We start from the raw sequence: 21436 nt of genomic DNA on the forward strand, positions 1-21436 counted from the left end.
AACTTTTGGTCGCTGATAAAAAAAGCCTTGCCTGTACCGGAAGTAGCAGACGAGTAGCGTGACGTCACAGGTTGTGGAGCTCCTCACATCCGCACATTGTTTACAATCATGGCCACCAGCAGCGAGAGCGATTCAGACCGAGAAAGCGACGATTACCCCATTAATTTGAGCGAGGATGAAGGATTCGTGGATGAGGAAAGTGAGAGTGAAGGACTAGAGGGCAGTGGGAGCGATTCAGATAGAGAAAATGCTGTGAGAGGCGGGTGGGACCTGATATTCAGCTGGGAATGACTTAAACAGTAAATAAACACAAGACATATATAGGTAAAAGCCAGTAAATTAGAATATTTTGAAAAACCGACACCAGCAGATGACATGACACCCCAAACCATCACCCAACCATGCAAATTTTGCATTTCCTTTGGAAATTGAGGTCCCAGAGTCTGGAGGAAGACAGGAGAGGCACAGGATCCACGTTGCCTGAAGTCTAGTGTAAAGTTTCCACCATCAGTGATGGTTTGGGGTGCCATGTCATCTGCTGGTGTCGGTCCACTCTGTTTCCTGAGATCCAGGGTCAACGCAGCCGTCTACCAGCAAGTTTTAGAGCACTTCATGCTTCCTGCTGCTGACCTGCTCTATGGAGATGGAGATTTCAAGTTCCAACAGGACTTGGCGCCTGCACACAGCGCAAAATCTACCCGTGCCTGGTTTACGGACCATGGTATTTCTGTTCTAAATTGGCCCGCCAACTCCCCTGACCTTAGCCCCATAGAAAATCTGTGGGGTATTGTGAAAAGGAAGATGCAGAATGCCAGACCCAAAAACGCAGAAGAGTTGAAAGCCACTATCAGAGCAACCTGGGCTCTCATAACACCTGAGCAGTGCCAGAAACTCATCGACTCCATGCCACGCCGCATTAACACAGTAATTGAGGCAAAAGGAGCTCCAACCAAGTATTGAGTATTGTACATGCTCATATTTTTCATTTTCATACTTTTCAGTTGGCCAACATTTCTAAAAATCCCTTTTTTGTATTAGCCTTAAGTAATATTCTAATTTTGTGACACACGGAATTTTGGATTTTCATTTGTTGCCACTTCAAATCATCAACATTAAATGAAATAAACATTTGAATGCATCAGTCTGTGTGCAATGAATAAATATAATGTACAAGTTACACCTTTTGAATGCATTTACTGAAATAAATCAAGTTTTTCAAAATATTCTAATTTACTGGCTTTTACCTGTATATACTCTATTAGCCACAACACAACCAGGCTTATATTTAATATGCCACAAATTAATCCCGCATAACAAACACCTCCCCCCTCCCGTCCATATAACCCGCCAATACAACTCAAACACCTGCACAACACACTCAATCCCACAGCCCAAAGTACCGTTCACCTCCCCAAAGTTCATACAGCACATATATTTCCCCAAAGTCCCCAAAGTTACGTACGTGACATGCACATAGCGGCACGCACGTACGGGCAAGCGATCAAATGTTTGGAAGCGTACTCACGGTACCGCGTCTGCGTATCCAACTCAAAGTCCTCCTGGTAAGAGTCTCTGTTGTCCCGGTTCTCCACAGGCCAATGGTAAAGCTTGACTGTCATCTTTCGGGAATGCAAACAATGAAACACCGGCTGTGTTTGTGTTGCTGCATGCCGGCGGCAATACACCGCTTCCCACCTACATCTTTCTTCTTTGCTGTCTCCATTGTTCATTGAACAAATTGCAAAAAATTCACCAACACAGATGTCCAGAATACTGTGGAATTTTGCGATGAAAACAGACGACTTAATAGCTGGCCACCATGCGGTCCCAAAATGTCCTCTACAATCCGTGACGTCATCATACCGAGACGTTTTCAGCAGGATATTTAAAATTGGCCGTATTGGCATGTGTTCATCATTGATATGTAAACTATCAGACTGCGTGGTCGGTAGTAGTGGGTTTCAGTAGGCCTTTAAACAGAGCATAAAACTCTATGTTGTGGTTGCCATGGTGATTGCAAACATGATCCTTATAACAAGTTACGTGTTACGCTATAGTCATATGTCCTCCTATTGTGTGCAACATGACACCCACTACTAGAGGTTCTTCACACAAACAAACAGTGCACCTGAACACCTCCACGTGGAGGCGCCGTAAAGTCAACAAACATCCAGTTTGCCGACTTCTGCTATTCACATAAAAACCCTGTAGAGGACTCAAGACACTCCCAAAGCCAACATTACTTGGGTTTAGTGGGACTTAATGACGCTGTCATTTCTTTACATACGTACGACTCGTACAATGTCGGCCTGCAATGCACATAATAACAACGAAGCGGGCTAACTTACCGTAAGAGAAGGTGAGGCGTGGAGTGACGTCATGCTCAGCAGCCGCCGAATGGAGAGAAATAACAAGTAGAAGAGTCAAGACTTGGAGGCGGAGAAAGGCCATACTCATTGTCCACGTGTCTCCTCTGGACCGGCAGCCTCTGTTTGACATTCAGGTTTTGGTAGAATTCATCAAAAAGGATCCGTGTTTTTATTTTCCCCTTCCTCACTTCCTTCTCGCTCCTCTCACAGAGCTCCAGGCTCCTTGAAAGGAAGGCCTATGCTGTTTCGGGCACACCCTTGTGTTTGCAAGAGATGCTGGTTTGGAGGGACGGCCTGTACCTCAGCTTTCTCCGGGCGGATTCCATGCATACACAACAACGTAGGCTCCCTTTGAGATCTGCGGGGAAATAAACAACATCGGCTTTAGATAAATGAGCGTGCAATGGGGGCTAAGCAGAGTCATGTCTGTTATTATTACGTCAACCAAGAATATTTTGTTCTCTTCACAGTTTGTTCCTTGTGGTTTAGCATAATCAAGGTGGAACGTTGGTTTATATTTCTGTTACAGTCCAAGTTTTTTATTAGTTTAAAAAAAAAAAAAAAACTAATTAAAAATGTAATGTACTGTAATTATTAACCAACCAATCTTTTTATTAAAAAAATATAATAAAAACAAATATGGGTACATGATGACCAGTGCATATTTGTGTTTTTGCAGATTTACAGCTATTTGTAAAAAAAAAAAAAAGCTATTTATTTTCTATCAAATATGTCATTTTTAAAAATCAGAAAATATTTAATTTTATACACAGAACAATGATTTATTCACCTAAGTCCATAACGATTTAATACGTGATAATAAAACATAAAATGGACAGTATAATAGTGCGGCAGTTACCGTATTTTTCAGACTATAAGTCGCAGTTTTTTTCATAGTTTGGCCGGGGGTTCGACTTATACTCAGGAGCGACTTATGTGTGAAATTATTAACACATTACCGTAAAATATCAAATAATATTATTTAGCTCATTCACTGAAGAGAGTGACAGATTGTTTGGTAAACGTATAGCATGTTCTATATGTTATAATTACTTGAATGACTCTTACCATAATATGTTACGTTAACATACCAGTTGGTTATTTATGCCTCATATAACGTACACTTATTCAGCCTGTTGTTCACTATTCTTTATTTATTAGGGCCCGCAATGGGACATAAGGACCTATTGTTATTCGTTCGTTTTATTATTCTTTATTCTTCCGCCGCCACAACAAACTGTAATTTGACCCACTTAACATGCTTCAAAACTCACCATATTTGACCCACACATCAGGACCTGCGAAAATTACCTTTTTTTAAAAAAACCGAACCCCACAACTCAAAATTGCGCTCTAGCGCCCCCTAGGAAAAAAAAAAACTAGACTGCCTATATCTCCCACTAGGAAGATCGGAGAGACATGAAACAAAAACCTGTATGTAGGTTTGACTTAGGCCTAGTTTTCATAATTGTATATCCTCGGGCAAAAATCAACAGGAAGTTGGCAATTCCCCCTTCAAGACAAAAAAGTACTAAAAACAGTCACTTTTGCCTCTTTGAGCTGTAATTTGACCCTCTTAACATGCTTCAAAACTCACCGAACTGAACGCACACATCAGGACTGGCAAAAATTGCGATCTAATAAAGAAACCTAACCCCAAATTTAAAAATTGCGCTCTACAGCAATTTTTGAATAAAACGGAGAAAAAAATGACAAAACTGCCTGTAACTCCCACTGGGAATGTCGGAGAGACATGAAACAAAAACCTCTCCGTAGGTCTCACTTAGACCTACATTTCATAAATTGACAACCCCCAGCAAAAATCTACAGGAAGTTTGCTATTCCCCCTTCAAAACAACTTTTTGGTCAAAACCGGTCACCTTCCTTCAAAAACTATCTCCTCTGAGCGCGTTTGTCGTTTCGGCTTCAAACTAACACAGGAGAGAGATTAAACCCTTGTGCATAAAATAACAGAACAGTTTTTTAATACCTGCTCCGGTTTTGATTTTATGACCCTTCAAAGACCCGCTGCACTGATGCTCCTGCGGTGCTGTTTTTTTAAGATGGCTGCTTAAAAGCAGGAAGCACCAACGTGCCCACACAATGCAGACAAGGTAGGTACACTAGACAAAAGTCTTGGGACACTTCAGACTACAAGTAGACAAAAGTATTGGGACACTTAGGACTAGCACCTGCCAAATACGCGGGCCCGACCAACGCTGCTTGCAGCTTTAATTTTAAATTGCCTTTCAAATGTCTATTCTTGGTGTTGGGTTTTATCAAATAAATTTCCCCCCAAAAATGCGACTTATACTCCAGTGCGACTTATATATGTTTTTTTCCTTCTTTATTGTGCATTTTCGGCAGGTGCGACTTATACTCCGGTGCGACTTATACTCCGAAAAATACGGTAGTACAGCATACAGCAGTGGTTCTCAACCTTTTTTCAGTGATGTACCCCCTGTGAATTTTTTTTAAAATTCAAGTACCCCCTAATCAGAGCAAAGCATTTTTGGTTGAAAAAAAGAGCTAAAGAAGTAAAATACAGCACTATGTCGTCAGTTTCTGATTTATTAAATTGTGTAACAGTGCAAAATATTGCTCCTTTGTAGTGGTCTTTCTTGAACTATTTGGAAAAAAAAGATAGGTTTTTATTTATATTTATAAAGGATTTTTGAATTGTTGCTATTTTTAGAATATTTAAAAAAAAATCTCACGTACCCCTTGGCATACCTTCAAGTACCCCCAGGGGTACGCGTACCCCCATTTGAGAACCACTGGCTTACAGTATGCGTACGACGTGACGTCAGAGCATAAACATCAACATGGTTAAATTTGGGCCCTTGGCAGAATATAGAGACCCCATTATTTATTGGAATTAGGACATTGCATATTCATCAACATAGAGCAACAATGTAAATATGCCGGAGTTAGCACAATAGCTAATTTGCATCCGTTCATCCTAAGGCAGGTTAATAGAGTAAACATTCAACAGGTCATGATACAAAAGAATACATAAATCACAAGACTTTATACATTACAAGCATACCATAAGCACAGACCATGGACAGAAAAAAAATAAAACAAACAAACAAAAAAACACAAGTGACAATACATTACAAAAATGTGACACTTTTTTAAATATGTGAAACGATTTTCATACCAACTTGAATTGAATTGGATGCGCGTTTGGTACCTTAACACATTCTTGGGAAATAAATTGTTTGAAAACTATCTTATTAGTGCAAAAGAATCATTTTACATAATCAAAACATGAATTTTGCACACCTGACTAGTACCGTAATTTTCGGACTATAAGTCGCAGTTTTTCTCATAGTTTGGCCGGGGGTTCGACTTATACTCTCAGGAGCGACTTATGTGTGAAATTATTAACACATTACCGTAAAATATCAAATAATATTATTTAGCTCATTCACGGAAGAGAGTGACAGATTGTTTGGTAAACGTATAGCATGTTCTATATGTTATAATTACTTGAATGACTCTTACCATAATATGTTACGTTAACATACCAGTTGGTTATTTATGCCTCATATAACGTACACTTATTCAGCCTGTTGTTCACTATTCTTTATTTATTTTAAATTGCCTTTCAAATGTCTATTCTTGGTGTTGGCTTTTATCAAATAAATTTCCCCCCAAAAATGCGACTTATACTCCAGTGCGACTTATATATGTTTTTTTCCTTCTTTATTGTGCATTTTCGGCAGGTGCGACTTATACTCCGGAGCGACTTATACTCCGAAAAATACGGTAGTACAGCATACAGCAGTGGTTCTCAACCTTTTTTCAGTGATGTACCCCCTGTGAATTTTTTTAAAATTCAAGTACCCCCTAATCAGAGCAAAGCATTTTTGGTTGAAAAAAAGAGCTAAAGAAGTAAAATACAGCACTATGTCGTCAGTTTCTGATTTATTAAATTGTGTAACAGTGCAAAATATTGCTCCTTTGTAGTGGTCTTTCTTGAACTATTTGGAAAAAAAAGATAGGTTTTTATTTATATTTATAAAGGATTTTTGAATTGTTGCTATTTTTAGAATATTTAAAAAAAAAATCTCACGTACCCCTTGGCATACCTTCAAGTACCCCCAGGGGTACGCGTACCCCCATTTGAGAACCACTGGCTTACAGTATGCGTACGACGTGACGTCAGAGCATAAACATCAACATGGTTAAATTTGGGCCCTTGGCAGAATATAGAGACCCCATTATTTATTTATTTATTGGAATTAGGACAATGCATATTCATCAACATAGAGCAACAATGTAAATATGCCGGAGTTAGCACAATAGCTAATTTGCATCCGTTCATCCTAAGGCAGGTTAATAGAGTAAACATTCAACAGGTCATGATACAAAAGAATACATAAATCACAAGACTTTATACATTACAAGCATACCATAAGCACAGACCATGGACAGAAAAAAAATAAAACAAACAAACAAAAAAACACAAGTGACAATACATTACAAAAATGTATGACACTTTTTTAAATATGTGAAACGATTTTCATACCAACTTGAATTGAATTGGATGCGCGTTTGGTACCTTAACACATTCATGGGAAATAAATTGTTTGAAAACTATCTCAAAAGAATCATTTTACATAATCAAAACATGAATTTTGCACACCTGACTAGTACCGTAATTTTCGGACTATAAGTCGCAGTTTTATACTCAGGAGCGACTTATGTGTGAAATTATTAACACATTACCGTAAAATATCAAATAATATCATTTAGCTCATTCACGTAAGAGACTAGACGTATAAGATTTCATGGGATTTAGCGATTAGGAGTGACAGATTGTATAGCATGTTCTATATGTTATAGTTATTTGAATGACTCTTACCATAATATGTTACCTTAACATACCAGTTGGTTATTTATGCCTCATATAACGTACACTTATTCAGCCTGTTGTTCACTATTCTTTATTTATTTATGTCTATTCTTGGTGTTGGGTTTTATCAAATAAATTTCCCCAAAAAATGCGACTTATATATGTTTTTTTCCTTCTTTATTATGCATTTTCGGCAGGTGCGGCTTATACTCCGGTGCGACTTATACTCCGAAAAATACGGTACAACTGTCCCATGTTATATGCTATTTTATTCTTATCAGTCACAGAGCAGGGAGGGGCGAGGAATACTTGTGCGCTAAAATTTAATTCAATTCTCATTATTTTGTTGACATTTTCACGCGCCGTTTTATGCAGCATGTGAATTTGGGGCTCTACACAGATATGCGTGATTTGCGTATAGGGAAGTGCCAAGCTAACCTCATTTAAAACGTACAACACTTAAGACCTTTAGCATATCAGTATGTGGAATTAAATGATGGAATGGATTAATTAAAGAAATCAAACAAAGCACTAATATGATTCAGTTTGAGAGACTGTTCAAGTGTTCACAAAGAAGAAAAACAATTATGATGAACATCTTGAACCTTGAAAAAAAGAGATATTGATTATTTATGTATTTAATATTTGTTTACTTACTCATGGTATCCGTATTTATTTATTATGTATTTAGTATTTATTTATTCACTGTTCTGATATAAACAGAGAACAAGGAAAAGGGATAAAACTTATATGATATGAAAAGGGGTAGGATTAAATCATCTCTGCTTCTTCCTACTCCTTTTCCGAAACAATGAAACAACTGGAGATATGTGATGCATTACATTGTATCGTGTGCATGTTCCAAATAAACTGAAACTGAACAGAAACATGAAGGTTTAGTGTACAGTGGGGCGTTAATGCAGCCTCATAGTCCTGGCTTTATTAATGTCAACAATATATATTTTTTTATGGCTGACTCATCTGTTCCTGCTCTTATTTGTAGGGATCTACTGTACACACAGGAGACGCTAATCTGCGGATTATGTGTTCTACAGAGTGCCACTTTAATTCTAAAACCTATATTTCAGATAAAAACTGCAAAAAAAACATTGAACACACCAGCCAGGAATGTGACTGCTACGTTTCGGTGTTTGTCTGGACCCCGGGAAGCAGAGATAACAGGCAAGTGCAGAAAATAAGTCTGTTTTATTAGGGTAAATGCAAGCAACATAAGAAACAAGGATGTTCAGCTGGGAAGTGCACAAAGAGCAAACTATAAAGCGCACTGCCGATGAATGGTCTATTTGTGAGCTTTTTTCATAGATTAGGCGCACCATAACATGTGATGGTGGTTCTTTGGTCAAAATGTTGCAAAGATGATGTTTTACAGATCATCTTCAAGTCGCTTTCTGACAGTCGCTTGCGGATGCGCTGTTTTGTGGCCGGTCTTATCTACGTGGCTCACCTTCGGCGGCGTCTTCTCCCCGCCATCTTTGTTGTAGCGGTGTAGCGTGCAAGGACGGGAGTGGAAGAAGTGTCAGAGGATGGAGCTAACTGTTTTAATGACATTCAGACTTTACTTAAATCAATAACGGAGCAGTATCTCCTCATCCGGAAACGTGTCCCGCGAAAAACCGAACTCTAACAACTAAAGTTCCTTGGGTGAATAATGTAAACTCACTGCACCGGTATGTTTTAGCGCTTTCATGGCGAGTTTACTGACAGATATAAGTAAGAACTTTACACTACTTTATATTAGAAATGGCAACAGCGGAGGATGAATTTTCCATAACAAGAAGAGGAAAAAGAAGAAGCTTTTTCAGGATTTATGCAGATCCAAAATGCAGATCAGCAGGTACCAGAAGGTAAGAAAAGTTGCTTTTGCATAAAATTGCGAAACAAAACACCAGATAATATGTCTTACCTTATACACACACCATAATAATACTCGTATGTTTAATGCGCCGACAATCCTTCAAGCGGTGTGGCTTCATAGCTTACCAAAGTCGTAATAAAACATTTTGATATATTTTTGAGCGCCGTGTCCAATGTTCTATATTTTCGATGGAACATTTAAAATGTTGGTGTTGTTTACTTGAGACATATTGCAATCATAGCGCTGTCTACACTTATTTCTTATGTTTGACTGCCATCTACTGGTCACACTTATCATTGCACCATGTACCAAATGAAGGTGAGTAAGCTCAACCAAACGTATTCCTTACATTAGGCGCACCGGGTTATAAGGCGCACTGTCGAGTTTTGAGAAAAAAAAACATTTTAAGTGTGCCTTATAGTCCGGAAAATACGGTAAGCAAAGCAGTCCAGAGGACAGGGCTGGCATAAGAAAATAAAGTTAAAGTTAAAGTACCAATTATTGTCACACACACACTAGGTGTGGTGAAATTAACCTCTGCATTTGACCCATCCCCTTGTTCCACCCCCTGGGAGGTGAGGGGAGCAGTGAGCAGCAGCGGGGGCTGCACCCGGGAATCATTTTGGTGATTTAACCCCCAATTCCAACCCTTGATGCTGAGTGCCAAGCAGGGAGGTAACGGGTCCCATTTTTATAGTCTTTGGTATGACTCGGCCGGCCGGGGTTTGAACTCACGACCTACCGCTCTCAGGGCGGACACTCTAACAAAAAGCGCTCAAACCAAAGGAATTGTGGCAAATAGAGACAAAAAGGAAGTGGAATGAAACATAATAGCGCTGGATAGGAAATAATACAAGAAACTAAAAACAAAAAAACTGTCATTTAAGGTCATGAGCGAGACATGCAAACAAACAAAAACCAACAAAGGAGGAGAACAATGGTCTTCTGTATTTACTTTTGGAACTCTGGTAAAGAGACAAATTGTATCCAAGAGGAGACTGAGGGCAGCAAAGAAAAGGACAAAGGCACAACAACTGTTTGCTGCGAATGCTTAATTGTTGCTATAGTTTTGCCAATGGGAAGCATCTATAGCAGGGTTGTCAAACGTACGGTGAACAGGTTTTATCCCGCCCGCGGGATGAGTTTGCCAAGTATAAAATTGAAAGAAACCACTGTTCTAAATGTGTCCACTAGATGTCGCAATAGCAATTATTTGTACCTTTGTAGATTATGCTACAAATGTAAAACATATAAACCACATAATGTGAGCAAACTATATAAATAAAATCCTGTAAAATATAAACCACATACAGGTAAAAGCCAGTAAATTAGAATATTTTGAAAAACTTGATTTATTTCAGTAATTGCATTCAAAAGGTGTAACTTGTACATTATATTTATTCATTGCACACAGACTGATGCATTCAAATGTTTATTTCATTTAATTTTGATGATTTGAAGTGGCAACAAATGAAAATCCAAAATTCCGTGTGTCACAAAATTAGAATATTACTTAAGGCTAATACAAAAAAGGGATTTTTAGAAATGTTGGCCAACTGAAAAGTATGAAAATGAAAAATATGAGCATGTACAATACTCAATACTTGGTTGGAGCTCCTTTTGCCTCAATTACTGCGTTAATGCCGCGTGGCATGAAGTGGATGAGTTTCTGGCACTGCTCAGGTGTTATGAGAGCCCAGGTTGCTCTGATAGTGGCCTTCAACTCTTCTGCGTTTTTGGGTCTGGCATTCTGCATCTTCCTTTTCACAATACCCCACAGATTTTCTATGGGGCTAAGGTCAGGGGAGTTGGCGGGCCAATTTAGAACAGAAATACCATGGTCCGTAAACCAGGCACGGGTAGATTTTGCGCTGTGTGCAGGCGCCAAGTCCTGTTGGAACTTGAAATCTCCATCTCCATAGAGCAGGTCAGCAGCAGGAAGCATGAAGTGCTCTAAAACTTGCTGGTAGACGGCTGCGTTGACCCTGGATCTCAGGAAACAGAGTGGACCGACACCAGCAGATGACATGGCACCCCAAACCATCACTGATGGTGGAAACTTTACACTAGACTTCAGGCAACGTGGATCCTGTGCCTCTCCTGTCTTCCTCCAGACTCTGGGACCTCGATTTCCAAAGGAAATGCAAAATTTGCATGGTTGGGTGATGGTTTGGGGTGCCATGTCATCTGCTGGTGTCGGTCCACTCTGTTTCCTGAGATCCAGGGTCAACGCAGCCGTCTACCAGCAAGTTTTAGAGCACTTCATGCTTCCTGCTGCTGACCTGCTCTATGGAGATGGAGATTTCAAGTTCCAACAGGACTTGGCGCCTGCACACAGCGCAAAATCTACCCGTGCCTGGTTTACGGACCATGGTATTTCTGTTCTAAATTGGCCCGCCAACTCCCCTGACCTTAGCCCCATAGAAAATCTGTGGGGTATTGTGAAAAGGAAGATGCAGAATGCCAGACCCAAAAACGCAGAAGAGTTGAAGGCCACTATCAGAGCAACCTGGGCTCTCATAACACCTGAGCAGTGCCAGAAACTCATCGACTCCATGCCACGCCGCATTAACGCAGTAATTGAGGCAAAAGGAGCTCCAACCAAGTATTGAGTATTGTACATGCTCATATTTTTCATTTTCATACTTTTCAGTTGGCCAACATTTCTAAAAATCCCTTTTTTGTATTAGCCTTAAGTAATATTCTAATTTTGTGACACACGGAATTTTGGATTTTCATTTGTTGCCACTTCAAATCATCAAAATTAAATGAAATAAACATTTGAATGCATCAGTCTGTGTGCAATGAATAAATATAATGTACAAGTTACACCTTTTGAATGCAATTACTGAAATAAATCAAGTTTTTCAAAATATTCTAATTTACTGGCTTTTACCTGTAATGTGAGCAAACTACATAAATAACATCCTGTAATTTGATTTCGATATTATTTTTTTATCTTGATAGATTGAAAATTCACACCAATGTGTTAACTGATGAACATTATCACATACTTTATTCAGAAAGTATAAATAACGACAAATAAAGATAGAATACTAATAACTAGGGATGTCCGATAATATCGGACTGCCGATATTATCGGCCGATAAATGCTTTAAAATGTAGAATCGGAAATTATCGGTATCGGTTTAAAAAATTAAAATGTATGACTTTTTAAAACGCCGCTGTGTACACGGACGTAGGGAGAAGTACAGAGCGCCAATAAATGTTAAAGGCACTGCCTTTGCGTGCCGGCCCAATCACATAATATCTACGGCTTTTCACACACACAAGTGAATGCAAGGCATACTTGGTCAACAGCCATACAGGTCACACTGAGGGTGGCCAAATAAACAAGTTTAACACTGTTACAAATATGCGCCACACTGTGAACCCACACCAAACAAGAATGACAAACACATTTCGGGAGAACGTCCGCACCGTAACACAACATAAACACAACAGAACAAATACCCAGAACCCCTTGCAGCACTAACTCTTCCGGGACGCTACAATATACACCCCGCCACCCCCAATCCCGCCCACCTCAACCTCCTCATGTTCTCTCAGGGAGAGCATGTCCCAAATTCCAAGCTGCTGTTTTGAGGCATCCATCCATCCATCCATCCATCCATCTTCTTCCGCTTATCCGAGGTCGGGTCGCGGGGGCAGCAGCCTAAGCAGGGAAGCCCAGACTTCCCTCTCCCCAGCCACTTCGTCCAGCTCCTCCCGGGGGATCCCGAGGCGTTCCCAGGCCAGCCGGGAGACATAATCTTCCCAACGTGTCCTGGGTCTTCCTCGTGGCCTCCTACCGGTCGGACATGCCCTAAACACCTCCTTAGGGAGGCGCTCGGGTGGCATCCTGACCAGATGCCCGAACCACCTCATCTGGCTCCTCTCGATGCGGAGGAGCAGCGGCTTTACTTTGAGCTCCCCCCGGATGACAGAGCTTCTCACCCTATCTCTAAGGGAGAGCCCCGCCACCCGGCGGAGGAAACTCATTTCGGCCGCTTGTACCCGTGATCTTGTCCTTTCGGTCATAACCCAAAGCTCATGACCATAGGTGAGGATGGGAACGTAGATCGACCGGTAAATTGAGAGCTTTGCCTTCCGGCTCAGCTCCTTCTTCACCACAACGGATCGATACAGCGTCCGCATTACTGAAGACGCCGCACCGATCCGCCTGTCGATCTCACGATCCACTCTTCCCTCACTCGTGAACAAGACTCCGAGGTACTTGAACTCCTCCACTTGGGGCAAGATCTCCTCCCCAACCCGGAGATGGCACTCCACCCTTTTCCGGGCGAGAACCATGGACTCGGACTTGGAGGTGCTGATTCTCATCCCAGTCGCTTCACACTCAGCTGCGAACCGATCCAGTGAGAGCTGAAGATCCTGGCCAGATGAAGCCATCAGGACCAAATCATCTGCAAAAAGCAGAGACCTAATCCTGCAGCCACCAAACCGGATCCCCTCAACGCCTTGACTGCGCCTAGAAATTCTGTCCATAAAAGTTATGAACAGAATCGGTGACAAAGGGCAGCCTTGGCGGAGTCCAACCCTCACCGGAAACGTGTTCGACTTACTGCCGGCAATGCGAACCAAGCTCTGACACTGATCATACAGGGAGCGGACCGCCACAATCAGACAGTCCGAAACCCCATACTCTCTGAGCACTCCCCACAGGACTTCCCGAGGGACACGGTCGAATGCCTTCTCCAAGTCCACAAAGCACATGTAGACTGGTTGGGCAAACTCCCATGCACCCTCAAGGACCCTGCCGAGAGTATAGAGCTGGTCCACAGTTCCACGACCAGGACGAAAACCACACTGTTCCTCCTGAATCCGAGGTTCGACTATCCGGCGTAGCCTCCTCTCCAGTACACCTGAATAGACCTTACCGGGAAGGCTGAGGAGTGTGATCCCACGATAGTTAGAACACACCCTCCGGTTCCCCTTTTTAAAGAGAGGAACCACCACCCCGGTCTGCCAATCCAGAGGTACTGCCCCCGATGTCCACGCGATGCTGCAGAGTCTTGTCAACCAAGACAGCCCTACAGCATCCAGAGCCTTAAGGAGGCATGTTAAAAAAAAAAGAATGCACTTTGTGACTTCAATAATAAATATGGCATTTTTTTCCATAACTTGAGTTGATTTATTTTGGAAAACCTTGTTACATTGTTTAATGCATCACAACAAAATTAGGCATAATAATGTGTTAATTCCACGACTGTATATATCGGTATCGGTTGATATCGGAATCGGTAATTAAGAGTTGGAATATAGGATATCCGCAAAAAAGCCATTATCGGACATCTCTACTAATAACCACAACATGTAAGTGTAAAGAAACCCAACAACATTAAGATTTGTAAATGTTCAGAATGTTCTATTTTCAAACAAAGAAAACAATCTGAAGTGACCTTTATTTTTAAGTTATCGTGCCGTGATTTTACCAGTCCGGCCCGCTCGGGAGTAGATTTTCCTCCATGTGGCCCCCGATCTAAAATGAGCTTGACACCCCTGATCTATAGGGACCGTGCACCTTTTCTGACATCTGGCTACGTTACACCACGAAATAAAAAGAAACTGTGTGTAAAATGCAGCTGTGCTGACATGAAGTCATTTTAGAAGGTTTCAAGCTGCCCTTTTTATCACACACAACAGAAGGTCAGGCTACTGATGTAATAGAACTGCTGTGATCAGTGTCAGATTGGGTGTTAAAACATGTTTTTCCGGTCAGGTTCATTTGACAGAGTCAGCTGCTGACGACTCCATGCCACCAGCAGCACCTCTTATCTGCACCATTGTGCACTTCACTGCCTCAGACATCCAATCTGTAAATTCCTGCAAATGTTTGTTGCAAGAAAATGTGTTCTTCAGATAAGACAAACTGGCCGCACATTGTGGAGGAGCAAAAATGCATCCTGGTCGCTGATTCCAGTTCTGGGCTGCATGGGTGATGATGGAGTCACAGGGCAATTTGCACACGTTAATTAACCGACGGCTGCGGGATACGGAAGGAAACTCAATACGGACATCCCGGTTACAACTGCAAACACTCCATTACCGCGGCCTCAGGGAGAACCTAATTAAATGCAACCGACGGGAGGTTGGGTTTTATGCGAGGCGCGGCTATCGATTGCAAAAGGCGGCGAGCAAGGCTATTCGGAGTGCTTTCCAGACGCAAACACAGACATCGCCGAAGACGTCTGAGTCCGGAGGAGGACGGATGTTACGCGGGCTGAAATAAACACCGAGAAGCAATTTTAGACAGTGGCACTTGCAGGATGATTTTCACAGACGAGATGCCACGCATGCAAGAGGCCGTCGGGCTGAGCGAGAGCTGGAGTCAGCGAAAGTGAAGGCGAACAAGGCTCCCTCTGACAGCATAACAATCTACATGCAACTCTGCACTTGGCTGCATCATGCATCAACTGAATCATCCCTTTCACTCCCCACACAGGCCTGCTAGTGTGCTAAGCTACGCTCTGCCCTGAGCTTAGATCCTTCCTATAGCACAGTGGTTCTTAACCTTGTTGGAGGTGCCCAACCCCACCAGTTTCATATGCGCATTCACCCAACCCTTCTTTAGTGAAAAATGTAATGTTTTTTTTTTTCAAATTCAAGACAAATTTATGTTTTTAGTAACACTTTAGTATGGGGAACATATTCTAAGTAATAAAGACTTAATTTAGAGGTGTCCCACCTTCCCTTTATTTCGAAAATCCTCGAAAAAATTGTCGCACAGCAGCTAAATGAACACTTAGTGTCTAACAATCTCTGTGAACCTTTTCAATCCGGTTTCAGGGCAAATCACTCTACGGAGACAGCCCTCGCAAAAATGACTAATGATCTACTGCTAACGATGGATTCTGATGCGTCATCTATGTTGCTGCCTCTTGATCTTAGCGCTGCTTTCGATACCGTCGATCATAATATTTTATTAGAGCGTATCAAAACACGTATTGGTATGTCAGACTTAGCTTTGTCGTGGTTTAACTCTTATCTTACTGACAGGATGCAATGCGTCTCCCATAATAATGTGACCTCGGACTATGTTAAGGTAACGTGCGGAGTTCCTCAGGGTTTGGTTCTTGGCCCTGCACTCTTTAGTATTTACATGCTGCCGCTAGGCGACATCATACGCAAATACGGTGTTAGCTTTCATTGTTATGCTGATGACACCCAACTCTACATGCCCCTAAAGCTGACCAACACGCCGGATTGTAGTCAGCTGGAGGCGTGTCTTAATGAAATTAAACAATGGATGTCCGCTAACTTCTTGCAACTCAACGCCAAGAAAACGGAAATGCTGATTATCGGTCCTGCTAAACACCGACATTTGTTTAATAATACCACCTTAACATTTGACAACCAAACAATTACACAAGGCGAATCAGTAAAGAATCTGGGTATTATCTTCCACCCAACTCTCTCCTTTGAGTCACACATTAAGAGTGTTACTAAAACGGCCTTCTTTCATCTCCGTAATATCGCTAAAATTCGTTCTATTTTATCCACTAGCGACGCTGAGATCATTATTCATGCGTTCGTTACGTCTCGTCTCGACTACTGTAACGTATTATTTTCGGGTCTCCCTATGTCTAGCATTAAAAAATTACAGTTGGTACAAAATGCGGCTGCTAGACTTTTGACAAGAACAAGAAAGTTTGATCATATTACGCCTATACTGGCTCACCTGCACTGGCTTCCTGTGCACTTAAGATGTGACTTTATGGTTTTACTACTTACGTATAAAATACTACACGGTCTAGCTCCGTCCTATCTTGTCGATTGCATTGTACCATATGTCCCGGCAAGAAATCTGCGTTCAAAGAACTCCGGCTTATTAGTGATTCCCAGAGCCCAAAAAAAGTCTGCGGGCTATAGAGCGTTTTCTATTGGGGCTCCAGTACTATGGAATGCCCTCCCGGTAACAATTAGAGATGCTACCTCAGTAGAAGCATTTAAGTCCCATCTTAAAACTCATTTGTATACTCTAGCCTTTAAATAGCCCCCCTGTTAGACCAGTTGATCTGCCGTTTCTTTTCTTTTCTCCTCTGCTCCCCTTTTCCTTGAGGGGGGGGGGGGGGGGGGCACAGGTCTGGTGGCCATGGATGAAGTGCTGGCTGTCCAGAGTCGGGACCCGGGGTGGACCGCTCGCCTGTGCATCGGCTGGGAACATCTCTGCGCTGCTGACCCGTCTCCGCTCGGGATGGTGTCCTGCTGGCCCCACTATGGACTGGACTCTTACTATTATGTTGGATCCACTATGGACTGGACTCTCACAATATTATGTCAGACCCACTCGACATCCATTGCTTTCGGTCTCCCCTAGAGGGGGGGGGGTTACCCACATATGCGGTCCTCTCCAAGGTTTCTCATAGTCATTCACATCGACTTCCCACTGGGGTGAGTTTTTCCTTGCCCGTATGTGGGCTTTGTACCGAGGATGTCGTTGTGGCTTGTGCAGCCCTTTGAGACACTTGTGATTTAGGGCTATATAAATAAAGATTGATTGATTGATTGATGATGCGGCTCAGCTGCATACTTGCCGACCCCCCCGATTTTCACGGGAGACTTCCGGACTTCAGTGCCTCTTGCAGAAAACTCCCGGGATTAATATTCTCCGATTTTCACCCTTACAATACTAATAAGGGCGTGCCATGATGGTAAAGCATTTTGCGCCCTCTACAATCTGTATTAACAGCGTGCCAGCCCAGCCTCTTGATATATGCATCTTCTGCTCGCACACGTAAGTGACAGCAAGGCATACTTGGTCAACAGCCACACAGGTTACACGGACGGTGGCCATATAAAACAACTTTAAAACTGTTACTAATAATGCGCCACACTGTGAACCAAAACCAAACAAGAATGACAAACACATTTCGGGAGAACATCTGCACCTTAACACAACATAAACACAACAGAACAAATACCCAGAATCCCATGCAGCCCTGACTCTTCCGGGTTACATTATACACCCCTGCTCTCACCAAACCCCGCCCCCACCCAACCCTGCTCCCTCACACATCAACCACCCTCCCTGTGCGTCGGTTGAGGTGGGCGGGGTTTGGTAGCGGGGGTGTATAATGTAGCCCGGAAGAGTTAGGGCTGCATGGGATTCTGGGTATTTGTTCTGTTGTGTTCATGTTGCGTTACGGTGCAGACGTTCTCCCGAAATGTGTTTGTCATTCTTGTTTGGTGTGGGTTCACAGTGTGGCGCATTATTAGTAAGAGTGTTAAAGTTTCTTATACCGCCACCAGTGTAACCTGTGTGGTTGTTGAGCAAGTATGCCTTGCTGTCACTTACGTTAGCAAGCAGAAGCCCCATACAACGTGTGGCCGGGCCGGCACGATGGATGTAGTGGGCGCTAAATGCTGTACCATCACGGCACGTTCGAGAGAATAGTTGCCCTGAGGTTCGTAGTCTGCCGGAAAAATCGGGAGGGTTGACAAGTATGACGCTGTCAAGCGCCATTCATATAAAACTCACGGGCCGCACTAACATTCAATTTTCATATTAAGGTGTGGGCCGCGTGTCTGAGACCCCTGGTTTATCCATAGCACAAAGCAATAAAGTACTTTGTATGCAGTGTTATTTCATTTTAAATTTCAAAAGATTTTTGTGGCTCCCATTGTTTTCTTTAATTTGTGAAACTGGTCAAAATGGCTCTTTGACTGGTAAAGGTTGCCGACCCCTGGATTAGGGCATACTTGCCAACCTTGAGACCTCCGAATTCGAGAGATGGGGGAGTGAGGGGTTATAAGGGGCGGTTGAGGTGGGTGTGGTTGGGGGGCGGGGTTTGGTGGTAGCGGGGGGTGTATATTGTAGCGTCCCGGAAGAGTTAGTGCTGCAAGGGGTTATGGGTATTTGTTCTGTTGTGTTTATGTTGTGTTACGGTGCGGATGTTCTCCCGAAATGTGTTTGTCATTCTTGTTTGGTGTGGGTTCACAGTGTGGCGCATATTTGTAACAGTGTTAAACTTGTTCATACGGCCACCCTCAGTGTGACCTGTATGGCTGTTGATCAAGTACGCCTTGCATTCACTTAAGTGTGTGTAAAAGCCGCAAATATTGTGTGACTGGGGGCCAGCACGCTGTTTGTTTGGAGGAACAGCGGACGTGAAGACAGGTTGAAGAGTACGCTAAAGGCAGTGCCTTTAAGGCACGCCCTCAATATTGTTGTCCGGGTGGAAATCGGGAGAATTTCGGGAGAATGGTTGCCCCGGGAGATTTACGGGAGAGGCACTGAAATTCGGGAGGGTTGGCAAGTATGGGTTAGGGTCAGGGTTAGAGGGTTAGGGTTATAATAAGGCCATGCCGAATAAGGCATTAATAAGTACTTAATAATGACTAGTTAAGAGCCAATATGTTACTAATTTGCATGTTAATAAGCAACTAATTAATGGTGAATATGTTCCCCATACTAAAGTGTTACCATGTTTTATTACTGGTGCACAAAATGAAGCGTGCATGAACATAACCTTGTTCAAAGAACAAAACCAACACAGTGCATAAACTCACAACAAACTACACACCTGCAAATCAGTCAGCTGTTGCCGTATCCGTAATACGCCGATAGGGAGAAGTTTGTATTTACATGATGAGTCGGGTGTGTCTTGACCTCCGCCGAACCCCTGAGGCCGACTCCCTGAACCCCTAGCAATGTCACGACCTGACGACGGCGTGCCGCCACGGCCGTTAAAAAAAAAACAGGGAACCGTTACTTTTCAAACAGAGTATAGTACCGTTTTTGATTCATTAGCACCACAATACTTTACCGTACAACCGTAGTTGTAAGTAATTTGTACTTTTATTGGGGCGGTATAGCTCGGTTGGTAGAGTGGCCGTGCCAGAAACTTGAGGGTTGCAGGTTCGATCCCCGCATCCGCCATCCTAGTTACTGCTGTTGTGTCCTTGGGCAAGACACTTTACCCACCTGCTCCCAGTGCCACCCACACTGCTTTAAATGTAACTTAGATATTGGGTTTTCACTATGTAAAGCGCTTTGAGTCACTAGAGAAAAGTGCTATATAAATATAATTCACTTCACAAAAGTGATTTTTTGTTGTTTTTCTATGTATTAATAAAACCTTTTTTTTGCCCTCTTGGCCAGGTCACTCATGCAAAATAGATTTGAATCTCAATGAGTTTTACCTAGTTAAATAAAGGAAAAGGAATGAATTAATTTAGCTGGCCTTGATCAATTGCAATGTGTATGCGTGTTTACGGGCTGCGAGAGCGCTCGCTCTTTGCATCCGTATTCAAATAAAAATGACTGGGAAAACCGTGATTGATAACCACATCTTGGTAAAATTATGGACCGACTAGCACTAGCTAATATGCAAACATAAAACAAGAGACATTTAATGTCTTTCCCAATTAAGAAACGCTGAACCCCAATCTAAACTCGTATAAACACATTTGCGTCCAAACAACTAAGATGCAGTATCCATATTGAACATAAAGGCTGTGCTGTCTTTGCACAAAGTGATCAACGTATACTCGACAGACGAAGGTGTCTAACAGGAAGTAATCTCCTCTCTGGTCAACAAAAGCACCATGAGGATTCTAGCGGAAACTCTCGTTCAACCCTGTTTCGATTACGCTTGCACCTCCAAAACCCTAAAATCTAGACTCCAAACATCCCAGAACAAGCTAGTCAGATTACTTCTAGACCTCCACCCCAGATCACACCTCACCCCTACCCACTTCTCCAAAGTGGGCTGGCTCAGGGTGGAGGACAGAGTAAAACAACTTGCACTGAGCCTAGTCCATAAAATCCGCTACACCTCCCTGATACCGAAGTACATGTCAAACTACTTCCTTAACGTAAATGACCGCCATAACCACAACACCAGGGGGAGCTCCACTAACCACGTTAAACCCAGATTCCGATCTAACAAAGGTCTTAACTCATTCTCCTTCTATGCCACATCAATATGGAATGCACTCCCAACAGGTATAAAAGAAAGTGCATCTCTATCCTCCTTCAAAACCGCACTAAAAGAACACCTCCAGACAACTTCAACCCTAGACTAACAGCCTCCCCCCCACCACATCCCACCTCCCCGCATTGTAAATAATCAAATGTAAATAATCAAATGTATTTCTAATGTATATACTTGTTTTTATGCTTTCTGAACTCACTACGTCGATCATAACATTTTATTAGAGCGTATCAAAACACGTATTGGTATGTCAGACTTAGCCTTGTCGTGGTTTAACTCTTATCTTACTGACAGGATGCAATGCGTCTCCCATAACAATGTGACCTCGGACTATGTTAAGGTAACGTGCGGAGTCCCCCAAGGTTCG

General features: G+C 42.4%; 1 protein-coding gene across 2 annotated transcripts in view; it reads right to left on the bottom strand.

The window, feature by feature from the left end:
* The window catches only part of sema4ba (sema domain, immunoglobulin domain (Ig), transmembrane domain (TM) and short cytoplasmic domain, (semaphorin) 4Ba), a 226821-nt gene that overhangs the window by 107631 nt on the left and 97754 nt on the right, over window positions 1-21436 (bottom strand). For both annotated transcript variants that reach the window (XM_061925239.1, XM_061925237.1), the window contains exon 2: window positions 2349-2727. In XM_061925239.1, coding sequence (XP_061781223.1) covers window positions 2349-2499 — 151 coding nt within the window. In that variant the 5' untranslated portion in view covers window positions 2500-2727. The remainder of the gene's footprint in view (window positions 1-2348; window positions 2728-21436) is intronic.

This window comes from Nerophis lumbriciformis, linkage group LG29 (assembly GCF_033978685.3).
Source record: "Nerophis lumbriciformis linkage group LG29, RoL_Nlum_v2.1, whole genome shotgun sequence".
NCBI classification, from domain to species: domain Eukaryota; kingdom Metazoa; phylum Chordata; class Actinopteri; order Syngnathiformes; family Syngnathidae; genus Nerophis; species Nerophis lumbriciformis.